The 21,840-nt window shown below is 43.7% G+C and overlaps 1 protein-coding gene across 3 annotated transcripts in view; it reads right to left on the bottom strand.

The window, feature by feature from the left end:
- The window catches only part of ACOT7 (acyl-CoA thioesterase 7), a 107,193-nt gene that overhangs the window by 60,002 nt on the left and 25,351 nt on the right, over positions 1-21,840 (bottom strand). For all 3 annotated transcript variants that reach the window (XM_061601847.1, XM_061601848.1, XM_061601846.1), the window contains one exon: positions 12,393-12,510. In XM_061601847.1, coding sequence (XP_061457831.1) covers positions 12,393-12,510 — 118 coding nt within the window. The remainder of the gene's footprint in view (positions 1-12,392; positions 12,511-21,840) is intronic.

Raw genomic sequence — 21,840 nt, 5'->3', positions numbered from 1 at the left:
AGAGGAAGCCTAAGAAACCTCATCCTGGTTTATCGAAAAACCCGACACATTCCCAGTTACTGCTGTCAGGTTAGGAAGCACCCAACTCCCACCCCCTGCCCTCCATGTTTTCCAATATAATTCCCAATCTCCACCATGCCAATTCTGACCCACGTTCCAAGCACAATAATGAACATAAATTCTCTGAAAAACCCAACTGGTCAGGCTGTATAAATATATATAATTAATTTACTGAACTCTAACGCAGGATTGTGGCGATGCCCACAGGCTAAGATGGCAGTAAAGGGGAATTAGATAAATTCATGGAGGCAGAGAAGTCTACCATAGATCACTCTGAAATGCATTTTAAGGGGCAGCACTGGGAGGGAGAAGTGGTTTCCATTCAACAGAAACCAGTTCCCCCTCCTAGAGCAAGGAACAACTGGGAGCTTACCTGAAGCTACCAATTGTTCTTTTGAAGCCCCCACCCTTAACTACCCAGTACCTGACATCATGCATAATGTCAGGTGTAAGACAGGTGGGCATGGCCTCCCCAAAACAGCCTCATGGACCAAGCAGGGAGGCCTGGCAGGCCAGGTCCGGCCCATGGGCCAGAGGCTCCCCACCTCTACTATACAATTTGGCTTCAATTGGCTATTTATCTAGGACGCCATCCCAAATTAATTCCTGGCTTTGCTAAATTAAAGATTGCCATGTTTCTCTTTGCTTCTGTTTGCTACCTAACCAGGAACCTGTATGATTTATTTAATGTGTGGGACAGGTCTGAGTTATAAGGCAGGCTTTCTCAGAGATGAGGAGTAGTCGTTGCTTCTTTACCCCAGAATCCAAAGTGTGTAACCTGTAGCACCTGGGCAGGACTTATTCAGCCTGCAATCTTCACGTTAGAAGCCAGTCCTCTACAAGATGGCCTCATGACTACAATGTCTAGCTTAATTTTTGGCTTTTGGTTTTAAAAAAAACCCTCATCCTTTCCACACCCCCTGCTTTGTGCAACAACTTGCCTGATGAGTTTGCCACGATTTTGTGACATTTTGGTTGGTTTTAATAAAGGTATTGCCCAACTGTTTTTATGGATCAACACAGCAGCTGCCCTTGTTTTTTAAAAGCTATATGGAATCTCTGGGAAAAGAGTTCCAAGCACCAGTTACTGGGCATCGGCACCAGAAGGGAACTGTTGCTGTAGGAGCAACTGGTTGGCCACTGTGGGAAAACATGGAACCACCTAGGCCTGGCCCAGCAGGGCTCTTGCATTCTTAAATCCAACAAATCTATGAAATGTGTGAGATATATATGTTATTTAGTTACTTATTGGCATGTTTCCAGAGTATGTACTACCCTGGTTGCAGAACTGACGCAGCTCCAAATGCACCGCCATTATGCCATTATTTTAAGAAAATAAGAGCAGCCCTACAGCTGGATTGGACCAAAGGCCCATCTAATCCAGCATCCTCTTCTCACATGGACAAGCCAGAGAGCAAATGAGGCCTGTGGAGATGCTGAACAACATGCAACAAGATCATACAAGGTGCTTCTAGGTATTATGCCTCAGTAGAGTGGTTTCAGGGCACATGTGGGCCTTATTTCTCCTGCTGTAGAATGGGAACAGTTAAAGGCCAACATCTGGAGGCATTCAAGAGGCAGCTGGACAGCCATCTGTCGGGAATGCTTTGATTTGGATTCCTGCATTGAGCAGGGGGTTGGACTTGATGGCCTTATAAGCCCCTTCCAACTCTACTATTCTATGATTCTATGATCTTGTGTAGACAATTGGTCCATCTAGCCTTCTTCAACCTGGCACCCTCCAGATGTACAACACCCATCAGCCCAGCCACTCTAATACATCGGGGGGGGGGGCTGAGTGGCAGTGGCTCTCCAAGGCCTCAGTCTTTCGACCCTGTAAGCTGAAGATGGCATGTGCTCTACCACTGACTGAGCTGCAACCTGCCATAGAGTTGTTATGGAGATGAAGAAGAAAAAGTACTGACTTGAGTAAATAAAGTCACCAAGCTGGCACCAGAAGTGTGTTTGGCTACCATGCTTAACAGCAGGGAGTGAGCCTCCTAAACGATATGGGGACAATTTGAGGGACAGGAGAGCAGGAGGTCTGGCCCATTAGAGTCACAGATGCATTCAACAACATAAGCATTAAACTTTGGTGGAGGCCCCTGCCACTCCATTCTCTTCAAATTGTCCACCACTGCCACCTACTGGCCAATTAAAAACTAGGTTTAAAATGTAAATGTACTGCCCTCAAGTCGATTCCGACTTATGGTGGCCCTATGAATAGGGTTTTCATGAGGCTGAGAGGCAGTGACTGGCCCAAGGTCACCCAGTGAGCTGCATGGCTATGTGGGGATTCGAACCCTGGTCTCCCAGGTCGTAGTCCAACACCTTTAAAAACAGAAATAATATAATAAAACAAAATAAGAGGAATGTCCACCTACTCTGGTCATCCAGGCTTGAAAGAACAGATCTGGGAAAAGAAAAGGCACCCACCACCCTTTGGCTTCTCTCTAGCCATGGGGGAAAGAGGTCAGTGTTCACTCTAGAGCTTGGAGTTGGTTTTTCTGCCCTTCTGGATGCTTGCATAAATTAAGAACAGGCCCTTTTATTCCGGATTAAGCAGTCTGCAAATGTGGCCATCCCATTTATCATCAGCCAGATTTTGTTGTGGAAGTTAGAAATTATTGGATATTTGTTTCATTTAAAGCATTCTTATCTTGTTTTCAGCTGGAGAGGCTCCCAGAGCACTTTACAGATTTTTTTTTTAAAGATAGTCCTTTCCCTCAGACTTACAATTGGAATGAAACAACAAAAAGAAAAAAGGATGGGGAGGGAGGAGGGAAAAAGCAAACTCGGGGCATCAGTTCTTAAAGTGACAGTTCTTATAATGATCAGCTGGGCTGGAAACAGTTCAAGGGGCCAGGCAGGATGTCTGCTGCCTGGTGACAGCCAAAGGTCTCTCTGCAGAGCCAGGGAGCGGCTGTTTTCCTTCTCTCTCTCTGCTGCCAAACACGTCCGTCACTATCATCTTCTGTCCCGCCACAGCAGCTACAGACACCCACATGTGGACACATGAAACCTTATGCTTGACTTGTGGGCGAGAACCTAAAAGCTGCCTGAAATGGTAAGTGCTGTTTGTATAGAAGATACATGGTAAGTGGAATGAAAGAGGAGGGGGGAGTACATGAGCAGTAGAATGCTGGATGATTGGCTGAGCGTTTGAATGGTTGAGAGTATAAATGGAAGAATGACAGTTGAATCTGGGTGGATGTTAAGAGGTGGATGTTAGTAGGTGGCAGAGTTGGTGAATGTGAGGGAAAGAAGGTGTTTGGCAGTGGATGTTAGGAGAGTGTGGAGAAAGAGGGAATTGGAGTTCTAGTTAAGTCAAGTATCACAGGAATAGACGAAACCATATGCTTATGTACCATTATAAAAGTAATCTTGTTATTTCTGATATTTAATAAATACTATTTTGGTTTACCGAAGGCCTGATCCTTGGCTGGGGTTTTCACAGACCAGAAGGGAGGGCAAGGTAATTGCCAAGGCTGAAGGGCAACAGTAACGAATGGTGGCAGCGGTGAAGAGAAGAATAATAACATTATTTATTTATTTATTTGTTTGTTTCATTTATAAACCGCCCATAGCGAGTAGCTCTCTGGGCAGTGTACAAAAAAGTTAAAATACAAAATATCACAATAAAATCAGCCTACAAACAATGAACACAAGCAGCAACAAAAGAAAGTAGAAAATTTAAAATTATAACATTAAAGGCTTAAAATGCCTGGGAGCATAGCCAGGTCTTAACCTGGCGCCGGAAAGATAGAAGCGTAGGCGCCAGGCGTACTTCTTCGGGGAGGCTGTTCCACAGTTCGGGGGCCACTACAGAAAAGGCCCTAGATCTAGTAACTGTCCTCCGGGCTTCCCGATGGGTTGGTACCCGGAGGAGGGCCTTAGATGCTGAGCGAAGTGACCAGGTAGGTTCATAGCGGGAGAGGCGTTCCACAAGATATTGCGGTCCCACGCCGTGTAAGGCTTTATAGGTCAAAAGCAGCACCTTGAATCTGGCTCGGAAACAGATGGGTAGCCAGTGCAAACGGGCCAGAACAGGTGTTATATGCGCTGACCGGCTGGTCCTCGTCAGCAGTCTGGCTGCTGCGTTTTGCACTAGCTGGAGCTTCCGAACTGTCTTCAAGGGCAGCCCTACATAGAGCGCATTACAGTAATCCAGCCTAGAAGTTACCAGAGCATGAACAACTGAGGCGAGGTCATCCCTGTCCAGATAGGGGCGTAGCTGGGCTACCAGCCGAAGGTGGTAGAACGCGTTCCTTGCCACCGAGGCCACTTGCGCCTCAAGAGACAAGGAAGGATCGAAAAGAACCCCCAGACTACGAACTTGTTCCTTCAAGAGGAGTGTAACCCCATCTAGAACAGGGTAAACATCCACCATCTGGGCAGGGAAGGCATTCACCAACAGTGTCTCAGTCTTGTCTAGATTGAGTCTCAGTTTATTAGCTCTCATCCATTACATGTATCCAGAGCAACCCCGAGTTATATGAGGTGTCTATATAGAATACAAAGGGGTTGGGAACAGCATGAGCACGGAGTCACAAAAGTAACCAGATAGAGAGAGACTCAGGCAAAGTCTCTGGGAACATTGGTTATAGGACATGACTGGTGGTGCTGCCTAGCAGGGGGATCTAGTGAGATCTGTGCTAGAGCGGAGAGAGAAACCATAAAAAGGACAGTCCGGACTGGTGGAGTCCCTGGTGGTGCCTAGTGAAAGGCAGTAGCCACAAGCAGGTAGGAACCTGACAGGGAGAGCCGGGGAAGGGCGTCACATGTGGTGGCTGTAGCGGTGGGATACGAATAAAACAGGATACGAACAAAACAGGATAAGAACAAAAGAGAAATAACAAATAAAGATTACTTGTGAGAGTGACTGGCAAAGAGTTTGTGGCAAAGAGTGAGTGAACTCCAAAAACATGGCTGAATATATAAAAATGAAAAGAGAGGAGCTGGTGGAGAAGTGCATAACATTCAATTTACCTCACAAGGGTAAAGGGGTAGATGAATTGCGAGTAGCACTGATAGCATTCGCATCTGTTCAGCAAAAACAACCTGTCAGGGAAGAGACCCCAGAAGGATACTCAAGCAATCCCGCTTTTGTAGAATATTTAAGAGAAAAGTTAAGATGGGAGGCTGAGGAAAAAGACAAGCAGAGGGTCTTTGAAGCTGATGAGAAAGAAAAGCAGCGGGAGTTGGAAACAGAGAGATTGAGGATGGAAGGTGCAGAGAAGGAAAAACAGCGGGAGTTGGAATTAGAGAGAATGAGAGTAGATGCTGAAATACAGGTGGAAAAGTTAAAGTTTGAAAGAGAGAAGTTTCATTTTGATGAAACAAGAAAGGACAGAAATGAAACTAAAATAAAGGTTACACCGAAAGATTTTGCAGTGTTTGAGCCTGGACAAGATCCACAGATTTACCTCAGCACCTTTGAAAAGGCAGCTTAAATGTGGGGGCTACCGGAGGATAAATATATGCAATATTTATCAAACCTGATCAAAGGGGAATTGGCAGAGGTATACCAATATTTCCCTCAGACAGGCCCGTCACCTATGCCGGGTTTAAAGAGGCAGTATACAAAAGATTCAGACTGGGACCTGACTATTTTATAAAGTTATTCCGAAACTGTCAGATCCAAGCAGGGAGGTCTTTTGTTGAACTGGGAGCAAAGTTGATGGATATATTTGGAAAGTGGATGAGTAGTGCCAAAGCTCAGTCAGTGGAAGAGGTGAAAAGCCTCATGATACTGGATCAATTATTCCATCAGTTACCACCAGAAATAAGGCTCCTTGTCAAAGACCGTTCCCCTACATCGGTGCAGGAGGCTGCAGAGATGGCGGATCACTTTGCCTCCAATAGAACTGGCTGGGTGGGGAAAACATCAAGAGAGTTTAAACCCAGACCATATAATGGTGGCAGAAAGGATGTAGTACCACAACGAGTGAGTCCTCCAATAAAATCTGAAGGGCACAGGACACACCAGAGTGGATCTGTGTACCCTAAAATGGAGGAGAAATTATGCTATAAATGTGGTAGACCGGGGCACCTACGTTTTCAATGTGAGGTTGCCAACCCCATTAGTAATCCTGCTCAGGGAAGGGCAGTGAAAACAGAACCAAAAGAGCTGGAAACGAAAAAGGTTCAATTCTGCCAGATAAACTGGACAGAAGTAAAAGACTTTGATTCAAGTCTAAGAGAAGAAGTGAGTGTTCAAGGGGCAAATTATTGGGCATTGCTTGATACTGGTGCCACTCAGACGTTACTGAGGCCAGATTTAATAAAATCTGAGGAAATATTACCTCAGGAAACGGTGACTATCCAAGGAGTGAGGGGTGAACCAGAAAGCATACCCATGGCCCTAATAAGAATAAAGTGGAGAGGTAGGGAGGAAAAATATAAAGTAGGTATTAATGCCCAACAACAAGAACCAGTGATACTGGGAAGAGATGTAATGGGGGCACAAAGAAAAATATATGTGGTAACCAGACGACAACTTGGCACAGGAACAGAAGCCATGTTAAAAGAGGCTGAGGAAAACAGGGTAGAACCTGTTATCGAGCCTAAGGTCGCCACAGCAACCCCTGGAAGGCCTGCTGAAAGAGACAACTTGTATCAAATGGTCTCTAGTGAAGAGGCAGAGCAGTTCAGGGAAGAGCTGAATAGGGATATAAGTTTGAAGCAAATGAAGGACCAAGCCCTTACACAAAAGATTCCCTTTACGGATAAACTGAGGAATCAAATTGTGTGTGAGAATGGGATTTTATATAGACTGTGGATGCCTGCTGAGAGAGAGAATGAATGCGAACCAGTGAAGCAATTGATAGTACCTAGCAAATACAGAACCAGATTGCTAGAGGTAGCTCACGATGTCCCATGTGCAGGGCATCTTGGAATAAAGAAGACCAAGAGGAGATTGGCTGCACACTATTATTGACCAAATATCTCTAAAGATGTAAAACAATATTGTTTATCTTGTAGCATATGCCAAAAGGTGGGAAAAAGTGGAGTAAAGACTAAGGCACCCTTAAAGCCCCTTCCTATAATAGGACAACCCTTTTACAGAGTGGGAGTAGATTTGGTGGGCCCTTTTTCCAAACCCACAAGGCATGGCAAGAAATATCTATTGGTGGTGGTGGATTTTGCCACCAGGTACCCAGACGCTGAAGCATTAAGATCCGTAGAAGCCCCTGTAGTGGCAGAGGCTTTGTTAAAAATCTTTATGAGGCTGGGTTTCCCTCATGAAGTGCTGACGGATCAAGGCAGTGTATTCATGGGAGAAGTGATGCAATGTATGTGGAAGTGTTGTGGTCTAAAACTTTTAAAGACAACAACTTACCATCCAGCCACTAATGGATTGACTGAGAGATTCAATGGGGTTCTGAAGGGCATGATAAGAAGTTATGTTCAAGATCACCCACAAGACTGGGATGAACGTTTGGGGTGTTTCTTATTCGCGTACAGAGAAGTCCCTCAGGAGTCAACAGGCTTCTCACCCTTTGAACTGATGTTTACTAGAAAAGTGAGGGGACCTTTGGAACTGTTAAAAAATTCATGGGAAGGAACCCTGGGAGAGTACAAAACATCTGTAGTTGATTTTGTATTAGACTTCCGCAACAAATTAACATCAATGATGGAAGTGGTGCAAAAGAATTTGAGTCAAGCTCAGGAGAAGCAAAGTTGCTGGTATGACAGAACAGCCAGGGAACGTGTGTATGATGTGGGAGATATGGTTATGGCATTCATACCCAAGAAACACGATAAATTACAGGCTAACTGGGAGGGACCATATACCATAAGAGAAAAGCTTGACACAGTGACGTATGTAATAACCACAGACCAATTAAACAAACACAAAGTGGTTCATGTAAATATGTTGAAACCTTATCATACCAGGGATGCAAAGGTGTTGCAAGTTACCTTATTCCCTGAGGGAAGTGGGCCTGAACTTCCAGATTTGGTACAGGAAAGCAAAGACAAAGCAGGGGTAGATCAATTGGAATGGTCGGAGGAGGTGAAAGAAGAAGTAACGGAAGAGATTCTGAGTTTTGAAAAATTATGGAGATCTCTTTAGCAATAAACCTGGCAGAACTAGTATAGCCAGACATTCCATTGATACGGGAAATCATGCCCCAATCAGATCTGTTCCGTACCGTGTGGTATGGACGGATGAATGGCAAAAAGCTTTTGATCTTCTGAAGCAAGCCTTGTGCCAAGGACCTATACTAATAGCACCAGATTATGAGCAACCATTCATCGTGGCTACGGATGCGTCGGACCTCGCGCTGGGAGTCGTCTTGCTGCAGGAGAGAGGAGGCACCAGACATCCGGTGGCGTATCTTAGTCGCAAGCTGACATCGAGGGAGAAGAATTATTCGTCGGTCCAAAAGGAGTGCCTAGCGGTCGTGTGGGGACTGAGCAAGTTGCGCCCATACGTGTAGGGACGAAGATTTAAGGTGATGACGGATCATCGGGCCTTGTTATGGTTACAGACTATGAAAAATCATAACACTATGCTGCAGAGGTGGTCCTGGGCTCTACAAGACTATCAAGTGGACTTCAAGTTCATAGAAGGCAAGGACAATGTATTGGCCGATGGACTTTCAAGGCAAGTGGCTGGGACTGCAGTGACGTGACGCAGACGTAGGAACAAAAAAGACATTTTACCCATAAAGACTTGGTTTTATTGTTAACGCGATGTATGAATCCTAGAACAGGAATAATACTTTGCCGTTATTTTTAAGGGGGGGGGGGAATGTGATGTTCCTGTATTAATGTAAAAATGGTAAGTGCTGTTTGTGTAGAAGATACATGGTAAGTGGAATGAAAGAGGAGGGGGAAGTAGATGAGCAGTAGAATGCTGGATGATTGGCTGAGCGTTTGAATGGCTGAGAGTATAAATGGAAGAATGACAGTTGAATCTGGGTGGATGTTAAGAGGTGGATGTTAGTAGGTGGCAGAGTTGGTGAATGTGAGGGAAAGAAGGTGTTTGGCAGTGGATGTTAGGAGAGTGTGGAGAAAGAGGGAATTGGAGTTCTAGTTAATAATAAGTCAAGTATCACAGGAATAGACGAAACCATATGCTTATGTACCATTATAAAAGTAATCTTGTTATTTCTGATATTTAATAAATACCATTTTGGTTTACCGAAGGCCTGATCCTTGGCTGGGGTTTTCACAGACCAGAAGGGAGGGCAAGGTAATTACCAAGGCTGAAGGGCAACAGTAACGAACGGTGGCAGCGGTGAAGAGAAGAATAACATTACATGTATCCAGAGCAACCCCGAGTTATATGAGGTGTCTATATAGAATACAAAGGGGTTGGGAACAGCATGAGCACGGAGTCACAAAAGTAACCAGATAGAGAGAGACTCAGGCAAAGTCTCTGGGAACATTGGTTATAGGACGTGACTGGTGGTGCTGCCTAGCAGGGGGATCTAGTGAGATCTGTGCTAGAGCGGAGAGAGAAACCATAAAAAGGACAGTCCGGACTGGTGGAGTCCCTGGTGGTGCCTAGTGAAAGGCAGTAGCCACAAGCAGGTAGGAACCTGACAGGGAGAGCCGGGGAAGGGGGTCACACTGCCCTACTGGATGAGACCAGGCAAGGTGGGCTTCATAAACTGGAGGTTTTTTTTTTTTTTGACTGATTAAACTTCTCCCGGGTAGGGAGAAACGAAGAGATTAACCTCAAAGCCTATTTTTGTTGGGACGACCAGATCTCATTAATTTATGGGACGAGGTCCAGCCGACGAAGGTGGGACGGATTTTTAACAGCAAGCTCTATCTGATAAAGCGAACGTTCACCTTATCTTCTAAGAGAGAACGCACTAACAGGCAAGCACCCTTCTTTCTATATTTTTCTTTTACTTGACTTAAATTGTTGCTGTTTAAAAGAGATTTGCCAGATTGATCAGTTTTTGACATCTCACTGGGGAGCCATAACTTCTCTCTGCTACGCACTAATTAATAGCTTATCTCTGTTTTTGTTGCAAAAAGCTGTCCTGGATTTGCATTCTAAAGATATATACAGAAGAGGGATTTCTATTCCAGATTTTTATTTTGAAAAATATTATACTGTTTTGAGACTACTCTCTTTTTGGTCTATTTTATTTTGACGAATCTGTTTCTTGACGATTGCCATTAATTGTTTCGATCCTGGGAACTGCATTTTGTTTACTTAACTATTGGAGAGATAAGGCTGTCTGCTCTGTTTATACTGTGATGTCACCAAGTTTGGAGTATTAACCCAATTGTTGCTGAAATAAGAAGTGGTTTTCCTATATTTTTCTTTTAAAATGGCAATTAAGAAAGTGGCTGAAAATCTGGAAATAACTATGTTTCAGAAAATAATGGATGAGATTGAGATAATGAAAATTGAATTGAGTAAAATGAAGCAGGAGATTAAAGATATAAGGGTCCCTGTGAGAGAGGTGACCCTGGAAGGGGTCCCTGTGAGAGAGGAGACCCCGGAGATTGGAACAGGGGTCCCTGTGAGAGAGGTGACCCTGGAGACTGGAATAGGGGTCCCTGTGAGAGAGGAGATCCCGGAGAATGGAACCAACGTGGAACAGGAACAAGATTTGGAGTCTATGGACTTTAGAAATAAAATCTATTGTTTGGAACTCAATGTTATCTCTGAAGAAATGAATGAAGATTCTAGAGATAAAGTTATCAATGGCATGGATAATCTTCTGGACTGGAATGATGTGATGGAGCCCAATATAGAGAAAATCTATGGAATTAACTGCAGCCATGTGACAATGGAAAAACTTTTAAGAGATGACCCAGTGTATTTTGAAAAAAAGAACAGAGATATGATTTTACAGCAGTATTTCAGCAACCTATTCAGAATGGATGGCAAGAAAATATTTGGGATAGAGGTAATCCCCATCAGACTCTTACTATATGACTATGGCTTTGACAGCAAGATTATTATGGAATACTGATAATGGAAGATTGGATATTGAAATTACTGGACTTAACAAGACTACTGAAGATGGAAGATGGAAAATGGAACTAATAGAGATAATAGAACAATGGCTACTGAAATTATTGAACCTAACAGATTCTGATGTGATGGATTAATTGAAATGTTTATTTTGACTATGGTTATGACAATAAGATTATCATAATTAGTAATGAGATGGATTAATCGATATGCTTATCTGGAAAAAAAAATTGATAGATATATTTCTTAAAGAATTGAAACCTCTCTTTGACTTTTTGTGGAAAGAATAAAGTAATGTTTATGAGATTTGATGATTAAGTAAGATAACTACTGGAGGAAAGTGATTTTATAATATGACTTAAGAGACAGGATTGTTATATATTATAGACTTATAACTGATTTGATCTTTGACAAATGGGAAGTCAATATTTTACTCTTTATTTTTTATTTTTGTTTTTTTTTTCTTTTTTTCTTTTTGTTTAACTATTTTTGATTTTGTTTTTTGTCTTTGAATGTTTTATGATTTTGTCTTGTATGTTTTATGAAAATCTGAATAAAAATTATTGAAAAAAATAAATAAACTGGAGGTAGTGGTGGGGAACAGAGCAATCAAGAACCCCCATATTAGAAGACTGGACATTAAGGGTTTGGACCTTAGCCCACATGATTAAGTACAGTAAGGAAGACAACTGTATAATTTATTAATTAAAAAAATAGAATGTATTTGTTATGTACTGATGCAACAGGCTTGAACAGAATACTCAACCAGATATCTTCAGTACATTTGAGTAGTAGTAGTAGTATTAATTACATTTATACCCCGCCTTTCTTTTTCGCCATAAAAACCCAAGGCGGCTTACATATGGTTCCCAGGCAGTCTCCCATCCAGGCACTGACCAGACCTGACCCTGCTTAGCTTCAGCAGGTGCTGGCCTCATGTGCCTTCAGACCATAGCCTGTACCACTTCAATGGAGACATATAAACCATTTGCAAAGATTTGATACTGGACAAATGGTTAATTTCATCTTTCCTATTCTTTGTTAAAATTGGAATCCATGTTCTCATGTCATGTATACTTAAATTTACTTACATTTTCTACTCCTTTTGTTATTAAATTGGAAACTGCTGCATGACTGCTAGTTCAAAAAATAAACTAGTGCTTTCTTTAAAAAAAACCTCAACACACAGGGCATGTCCTAGAAGCAGAGTATTTTATGGTGGCAGCAGCAGAGGGAGGAGAGGCAGCTTTGTTCCTGTAGCTTTGCCACCAGCCTGCCGTTTGTTGCCTGCCACTAACCCTGAAGGCATCACTGGGAATAACTCCTCAGCACCTCAAGGCTGCAAAAAGGTTCACTGCTTGATCATGCGCAGAGTACATACCCCAGACTGAGAGTTGCAGTGGCGAGTGCTGATGATGGCACCTGCCTCCTCAATCATTTTTAATATGGTGCCTCCATGGACATTCCCAGCAATATTGGCATCATCTGGACGCATAATTCTACAGGGAGAAAAAGGAACAACAAAGGGGAGTGGTCAGACATACCTCAGGCTGAGGAGGCAGAACAGGTCAAGCAGCCTTGCAGATTTTGTTAGATTATTTATTTAATTTATTAGATTTATTAGTCGCCCATCTGGCTGGTTGTCCAGCTACTCTGGGCGACGTACAGAATAAAAACATATAATTATATTAGAACATTAAAAATCTCAACAATAATAAAACCTAACCCATCATCCAATAGCACCAGATTATGAGAGCTGTAGTCCTAGAACCTCTAGACTGCACCAGATTGTCTGCCCTCAGAGGAGCTGATAGGATCTCTTACTGAACCAGTTACTTGCTTGAAAATATTGCACATTTTTAAACCCGTAAGTTTCTTCATTAAGGAAGGACTTAAGCAGGCAGCACTAAAAGGCAACAAAATGCATGGTGGTTGTAGCCGGATCATGTCCCCTCCTTTTCATTCAAGCCCCTTCACCGGATGTCTGTCTGATAAGCATTGCCACTCCAGTGGCAGCCTCTCACCCAAACAGTCACCTTTGCCCCTAACCCAAGCAAAGGTGAGGTGAGTCTTCCACAAGGCTTCCAAGGACAACAGTCCAGAGGGAACTATGCTAGACTGATCATACACAACCTGGGCACCCCATGTTGAACAAAGTGCGCCAGCCACATCTGGCAATTCACCTGCAGCCACAACACGGCCCTGTTGAACAGGGTTCATTCTGACAGGGCACCCTGGTCCAACCTCTGCTCCACTTTGTTATCCATTTCTTCATGTGCGATACTTTTTATGTAACTTTTCAATTCAAGAAAAATCCACAAAGCAACTTACAAAGAGATAGTCACTTAATTAAAGTTCAAAGGAGAACTGCAAAGAACCCGAAGAGTTGAATACAAACTCAAGCACTCTCCAAACTAAAACCTACTTTTGCAAAGCACCTAAAAACTAATAGAGAATGAGAGCCTCAGTGGGGAGCAAGTTCCACAACCTCAGTGCCACCACAGAGAAGGACTTGTCTGGCACTACCACCCTCTGCCTTTCCAAAAGAGAGCAAAATGGAGCCAACCTCCGCAGATAACCGGAGCGTGTGGGCAGGTTCATAGGCAACAAATCCACCATACTCTACCATTCTATGTTTCTAAGGAACAGGAAGTCAGCAGGCTAGACCGGCCACTGCCAGGACCTGCGCCTCCAGTCCCATTTCAAGCATATGCACCACAGACCACCCTCAACAGTGACACCTTTTCATCCTACAATGTCTGCTTGTGGATTAGCTTGCTGCCAGATTTAGGAGAAAAAAAGGATTAGGTCAGAGAAGGGCTAGAGAAGGGCTAGACAAAGGACTGCCATTCCCCAATTTGGGTCACCGGCTGAGCCATGCAAAGAGAGCAGGCACAGATATATTCTCTGCCTGTCCTTGAAGTACAGAAACTCTCAAGAGCAACAGGCAAGAGGCAACAGAAAAGTGAATGGTTGCAGCTGCATCTTGGAACATGAGAGAGGGGCATGATCTGAACTGGGAATAAATGATACACCAGGGGCAGAAGCTGTGAGCCTGGGGGCAGAATTCGGCCCTGCAGGCCTATCTGTCAGGCCCTCACGGCCCATACCATCTTTCCAGCAGACCACTGTCCTCGCCGCACCTTCCTTGAGCGCTTTTACCTGGCTGCAATGTAACCCTGCAACAAGGCCTCATGCTTGCCTGAACAGAGGACAGCTACCGTGTGAGGAAGTGTACACAGGGTTCATTTCTTAACAGTGTGATTTTGCACATAGCAGTTTGCAACTGTACACACCTTCGCGCAGTAACATCTAAAGTGGCAGCTACTATCCTTGTTGTCTGTACACACAGGTGGGAGTGTTTTCAAACTCCCCTCAATTTGTGTTTCCACAGACCGTTTTTAAAAATCTATTTTCATCGTCTTTTGAAAGAGAGGGGCTGGAAACTGGTGTGTTTATATACTGACATACAGGGATATATATCAGTATAGAAAAGAAGTGGCTAAGTGACTGTGTTGCTTCCTATTTTACCCATTTCATTCCTAGACAAGTTAAACATGGTGAGGGAGAGTGGCACAGCCCTGCAACGTCAGCAGGTCAGCCCCAAGAGGAGATGACCTAAGAAAGCGCTCTCTGCGTGCACATCTATGCATCAAGTGCTTGAGAAGGGCATTCTTGGCACAAAACAGATTCTAACCGGTCCAGCAGAATACACTTTAGATCGAGAATTAGTGAGGAATAGGGATGACGTCCTGCGCACAGCACCCCTGAAAAGCATTTTGCATCAAGCACTGAACACACATTATCATGCGCTGTGTACATGCCTTGAGAGTGTGATGGGTGAGAGAGAGGATGTGTAGAGAAATCTGACTTTTGTGGAAGTGAGATGCAGCCAACTGTACAAAGGTAAGAGTTGCATCTGTTGCTTGGCCCGTTTTTGCAACTGGCCTCACCCACCCAGGGCATGCAGATTCTGGAAAGGTGCCCATGAGGGAATGGGCTGAAAAAGGCTCCCCAGTCTTGCGCCACCCCAGCTGTCACCAAGCTTTTTAGGCCTGTGGGCTCATTTTAGACTTCTGAGCAAGTGCCACGGGCACCACCCCCTCTGGTCACTTCTCTCCCCTACCCCCCTCCGATCAGCCCTCCCTCTGAGAGACAGAAAGAGAAAGTGCACACCCACACAATCTGCTCTTCTAAGGGATCAGAGTAAAAGCTGAATCCAACAGAACTAATTACTCTTTATTTAAAGAGTAAAATAAAGAGAACTAATCTGAGCCTAGAAAGCACATAGAACAGAAGAAGTGGTAACGTCTTCTAGCTTCCTCCTTCAACTTTAGGTACTTTCAAGGGAAAAAAAGGTAATCACCTTAAACAAGGGGGCAGCGAGTGGGGAGCTCAGGAAGACCTCAAGGGCCCCACTGCACCTGTGGGTGCCAAGCTGGAAGCCCCTGTGCAACCCAACAGCACACCTGTCACCTGGTCCAGCCATGAGCCAGTGTGACATCCGGTGCCTGACGGACAACCTGAGTACATTATGGCTTACAATGAGAAGCAATCTTCAACTCTGTAAAGCAGGAGTGGGGATCCCCCGGCCTGCAGGTGAGTCTTGGCCCACAAGACTGTTTTCCCCAAACCACACTCACCCACCCATCAGCTGACGTCATCTGATGGGCAGGAGGGCAGGGTTAAATCATGCATTGGCCATATGTACCAGTTCCCAGCAGACAACAGGGCGAGCAGCCAGAACAGCAGGACTGAAACCCTGCTTGTCAGCTGATGATGGGGAGCTGCTCTAGCCCCTTGCTCACGTTGGTCACCTTCTCCTTTTAGAGGTGAGGCGACCAGAACTGTACACACTATTCCAAGGGTGGTTATATAACAGATTTATTTAATGGCATTGCAGTATCAGCAGTGTTATTCTGAATCCCTTTCCTAGTGATCCCGAGTGTGGAATTCACCTTTTTCACAGCTGCTGCACACTGGGTCGACAATGTCATTGAGCTATCTGCTACGAACCTCGAGGTCTCATTCCTCGTCAGTTATGGCCAGTTCAGGCCCCAGGAGCGTATATGTGAAATTAATATTGTTTTTGCTCCAACGTGCATCACTTTACACTTGTTTACACTGAAAATCCACTCAGTTTAGAGAGGTTCTTCTGGAGCTCTTCATAATCCCTTATTGTTTTAACCACCCTAAATAGTTTGGTATCAGCAGCAAACCTGGCCACCTCAGTACTCACCCCTAACTCTAAATCAATTATGAACAAGTTAAAAAGCACAGGACCCAATACCAATCTCTGGGGGAATCCACTGTCTACATTCCTCCATTGGGAGAACTGTCCATTTATCCTACTCTCTGCTTTCTGTTTCTATCCAGTTTCTGATCTCCATTGTTGCTATGCTTACTCAGGAGTCTTTGGTGACGTACCTTGTCAAAAGCTTTTTGAACATCCCAGCATACTATGTCAACTGGTACTCCTCTATATGCTTGTAGACCCTCTCAAAGAACTTTTTAACAGATTAGGGAGGCAGCATTTACCCTTGCAGAAGCCATGTTGCTTCTGCTTCAGCAAGGCTTGTTCTTCTATATGCTTGGTTATTTTATCTCTAACACTACTTTTTACCATTTTTTTCAGGACAAACGTTAAGCTAACTATGCTGTAATTTCCAGGAACCCCCCCTCCCCGGATTTCTTTTTAAAGATTGAAAAGTGGCCAATGTAGCACCAATCCTCAGTATGGAGGCTAGGAGGAGAATATCCACTAAATCAGACTTAGTACCAGATTTTGACTCAATCCAACAACTCGCTGTCTTTTCAAACCAGCACTGATTTCTTGCAGCAGGTCACGGCTATCATCATGGATTTTTTTTAAAAAAATCTAATCCGAATTTTACACTATCTTTGTAAACTGGCTGTCCTCTAAATTGATGCATTCTTAATGGCTGTCTAGGTTATAACAATCACCATATACGTTAATCTCCCTCCAATTTTCTCCTTGTTTTGTTTATTCTCAAAAATGGCCATTAACATTCATGTTATTTTTTTCTTAGTCAATCTGTTCTAATTCTTCTGTTCCTTAAATAATGTTTAGGTTAAGTAATCACTTTGGCCATTAGTCATTATCAAATTAAATCACAGAAGAAAATGTCATTTTCTCAATCTACCAAATGATGTTTCAATGCAACGTTTTTCATTTCCATCTGTGAAATATTATGTAAACTTTTCTCCTAAGTGGTAACAACATCACAGATACAGCACACTCTGCGTGGGTGTTCTGCGGAGGACCTTAAATAATGCTTTGTAGCAGAGTGTGCAGACTGCACTGGTGGACAGAGGTGGATGGACATCACATTAAGGTTCGCAAGCAAAGCATCATCATTTTGTTACAACAAACTATCTGTCATTTGCAGCAGTTTCTCTCTTATGCTGACTTTAGATGCTATCTTACACATACATGAAAAAATCGATATTTTCTCCTTACTTACTACTACTGTATGGTCATGTCTGCCCATTATGCCAATTACGGAAATAATTATGTTTTGCTACAATGCAATTTTTTTTCATTTTCATCTATGAAGTGATTTGTCAGTTTTTATTTTGTCTATTAGGTCTAGAACTTGGGTCTTTCATCACTATTATCTACCACAGCACCTCTCAGACGCCACTGCTGCAAAAGTTAGTTTTAAGTACTGGGATCTGCCCTATTTTTTGGCAGAAATAAAAAATATATGCAGGCATGGTAGACCCTTTTGATGGGATGAAACCTGCCAAATTTCAGAAGGATTGGTGCAGTGGTTTCCCCACAGAGGCAGCCTTTACAGTTCTGGGGTAGGTAAATAAAGAATAACTTTGTCTCCTGGCTTGATCTGAAAAGAGCAAACATAAGAGAGGTAAGAAACCTGCCAAATTCTGACAAATATGTTCAGGATTTTTGTGCTGGACGCCTTTAAAAAGTGACTGGGGAATGGGGAAAGAACTAAAAGGGATTTGTCTTCCTCCCCGCCATCAGGTAGGTAGCACTGAGCACAGAGCAGCAAGCAAAGTGTTTTGATTTGGGAAGGAGGCTGGCACAGATGTAGGAAAATTCCATCTCGTGGCCCCATTTCCCCCCCCCCCCAGAAATCCTCCGTAGTTGCCTGCCTAAGTTGCACCATCTGCTTATTGGGTGGGGAGACAAGAAGGGGACCTTCTTGACCGCATGATTCTTGCCCTTCCTGCCTTCCTTCTCCAACTCTGCCTCCTCCCCAAACAAGAGGTATTTTGTGCTGGCGGTGGAGTGCCTTGGAACCTTCTGTCTGCAATGCAAGCAGATGGTGCAGCTGGGATCTGCTGCCAACTCAAAGCGGTCCTAGACTACGCTCTGCCACCTGCTCTCATGACTGGCATTGCCAGCTGCAATAACCTGCAGGTGCCGGATATTACTGCTGCTCCTGCCTGCAATAATGGTTTGGTGGGCGGGAGAACCCAAATGCCCAGGGCAGAGCATTACGTGGTATGCTCACAACATGTCTCGTGATCAGACACATATACACACAAAAACACCAAGAATTGTTACACCAAGAACTTAATAACGTAAGGCAGACTAAGGCCTAATAAAATCACTTGAGAAAGACTACACTGAACCTAAAGCAAACTCCTCACACCAGAACTATTTCATGGATGAGGGAATTCATTGACTAAGAAGCAAGCAAGCAACACAAGACTCAAAAACAGAAAAATTAAAACAAAAGGCATAAATGGAAGAGCAGAATTTGAAACTAAAGGATGGGTAAGTGAAGGACTAGGCTGGACTTAAAGCAAAAGAAAAGTCTCACTCCAACTGCTCAACTAGAATTCTTTAATAATGTTCCTGATCCTCAGAGACAGAATTTGCAAGGCTAATAACGTCAACATCTCTCCACCAAACCACTAGGATTGGAGAGTCCAGCTAAAATCATTCCCTCCAATTACCTTCACAACAGAAGGTACATTCACAACAGAACTCTCCCTGCCCTCTCCTCACTTTTTCCCTTCCCCTCCCTGCATTTTCCTTGTATGGCAAACTTAGAGGCAATAGTTTGGCTTTTAGCAGACACATGTCTGCACATTTTTGTTCATGTCTGAATTGCCATGGGGCTACAAAGTGCTCTGGGACAGGTGCCCACCAGTTAGTGGATTCTATTTCATCTCAGACACACCCAGAATCCTTCCAGCATGTGATTCATTCAAATCCACTGCATGCTCCTACTAAATTTATTTATTTATTTATATACCGCCCCATAGCCAAAGCTCTCTGGGCGGTTAACAGTACCTAAAAACACCAAAAACACATATACAAATTTAAAACACATCTTTTAAAAACAATGACTCTGGCCAAGCATATCTGAGGGAGTGCCTCCTCCTACCATAACATCCTGCCCACTCAGTTCAGAAGAAAAGGCACTTCTGTGCCTCACCTAGGGTGGAAACACAGCTGATGACAACAAAAGACAGGGCATGTATGCCACCCTCTTGGGTCATGGCCAGCTGGTAAAAACAGTGGTGTAGTGGTTGGAGTGCTGGACTGGGACCTGGGAAGCCATGGTTCAAATCCCCACTCAGCCATGAAGCTCACTGGGTGGCCTTGGGCCAGTCACAGCCTCTCAGTCTAACCTACCTCACAGGGTTGTTGAGAGGATAAAATTGGGAGGGGGAGAATCATGTTTGTACACCCCGTTGAGCTCCTTGGAGGAAAGGCAGAATACAAATATAATTTTAAAAAATAAACATTTGGAAGGTTTTTGCTTGCTAAGGTTATTTTTACTTGTGATCATTGCTGTTGTTGCATTTGTGATATATAATTTATGGGTTGTGTATTTTATGTACTTGTATTTTAATATTGTGATTGCAAGCCACCCTGAGTGGTGCATGGCAACTAGGAGGGCGAGATAGAATTTTTTAATATAAAAACAAACCACAATTCAAGTGACCTCACCAGGTGAGGCTGAAATCTGGGACAAGAAGTTTGAGGACTACACAATCTAGTTTCAAAGATAGCAGTCTGAAATTCTGCCATAGGGAAAAAAATCTGCAAACCTTAAAATTAAATCCCATATTTGAAAGTTAATAGGCATATTCAATTATTCAGAAGATATTTGATTCATTTGTTCTGCCTGGCTTACTGCCTTTTGTGAGTTAGGAAACAGGAAGCATGAAAGAGAAAGATGGATACGATCTATTTGGAATGTTGATCCCATGAACAGAGGTCACCGAGCAAGGTAGGAAGGTACAATTCAGACATTACACTTGCAGTCTTCCAACCTTCTATGGTTTGGGGGATTGAGAACATGTTGCAGGCTTGCTCCCTTCTCCCTGCTTTTGTCTTGCGTGCAGATTCTCTCTTCTCCCCCTGCCCCATTTTGCCTTACTATAGTTTGTAGCACATACAAATCAGGCAAACTATGGTTACCGCAAACCATTTGTTGCCTCAAAACCATGATATGAAGTCAGTTACCAAGCCACAGTTTGGAGGCAACTAATTGCTCATGCTAAACATAATTTGTCCAATTGAGATGTCATGATAAAGGATGGTTATGCCAGTTTCCGGGCCAGATTCAAAGTGCTAGTTTTGACTTATAAAGCCTTACACGGCACGGGACCACAATACCTAGCGGAACGCCTCTCCCGATATGAACCTACCCGCTCACTACGTTCAACATCTAAGGCCCTCCTCCGAGCTCCGACTCACAGAGAAGCTCGGAGGGTAGTAACAAGATCTAGGGCCTTTTCAGTGGTTGCCCCCGAATTATGGAACAGTCTCTCTGATGAGGTGCGCCTGGCGCCTACACTTCTATCTTTTCGGCGTCAGGTCAAAACCTTTTTATTCTCCCAGGCATTTTAATCTATTGTGTTTTAATGTATATTAGGTTGTTTACTTGTTTAATAATGTATACTTTACTGTTTTTGTGATTTTATTGTATTTTATCCATGTTGTGCACTGCCCTGAGAGCCCTCGGGCTGTGGGCGGTATATAAATCGAATGAAATAAATAAATAAAATAAACCGGGAATCATATAAGAGAATAAGCTCCTCTGGAAGATAATTAAAGTGATGTCTATAATGAGCCAAGATAAAGCATCCCATCTTCCTTCCAGCAGGAAGCTTGTGGACCAGGAAAATCCCAGGTAACAGGTTGCCTGGGGGCTTGAAAATGCGATGACTGTCCTAGGAATCTGAACTACTTCCCCAGCTCTTTAAGTCACTTCTGTTGTTTGGCCAATCACATTCTAACCTGTCACTCTTCCTCCTCTCAGCCCTAACCATAAGAGGTAGAAATTTAGAGGGTGGTGGTTTTAAAGAAAGAAAAACCCCAACAGTCTATCCCAGAAGCCAAATGTTCCCTGTTCCACATGCCACAATTAGAGCATCTTTGTTTCAGAGCCCCTTGTCTTCCATCGCAGCTCCCTGCCTTCTTGTACACAGGCTTAAAGCCGAATCCTCTGCAGTCCCAGCAGGATCCAGGAACTGGCACAGTCCCAGCAACTCCTTTGCATCTATAAGCTAACTCACTGCTCCACTTTTTCCTGTATCTACAATCCAGCATCGTGCCTGGATGGAACCTAGACAAGCCACAAAGAGAAGCAATCTACAGATTTGAGTCACACAGCACCTATGAGAAACATCTGAAGGTTCCCATACCTGATAAGGCGAGCTTCCATCCTGAGAAGACAGAGAGAAGCGTCCTCGTTTGTGACTGCAAGCAACCTGAACTAGTATTTCCACTTCATTAAACTGGCTTGACACCACCCCTCTGGCCTCCCTCTCAGAAAATGTCTTGCCTTGACCCCCAAATAAGAGGCATCCCAACCAAT

The sequence above is a fragment of the Rhineura floridana genome, chromosome 18 (assembly GCF_030035675.1).
Source record: "Rhineura floridana isolate rRhiFlo1 chromosome 18, rRhiFlo1.hap2, whole genome shotgun sequence".
NCBI classification, from domain to species: Eukaryota; Metazoa; Chordata; class Lepidosauria; order Squamata; family Rhineuridae; genus Rhineura; species Rhineura floridana.
This window is presented reverse-complemented; position numbering and strand designations above follow the sequence as displayed.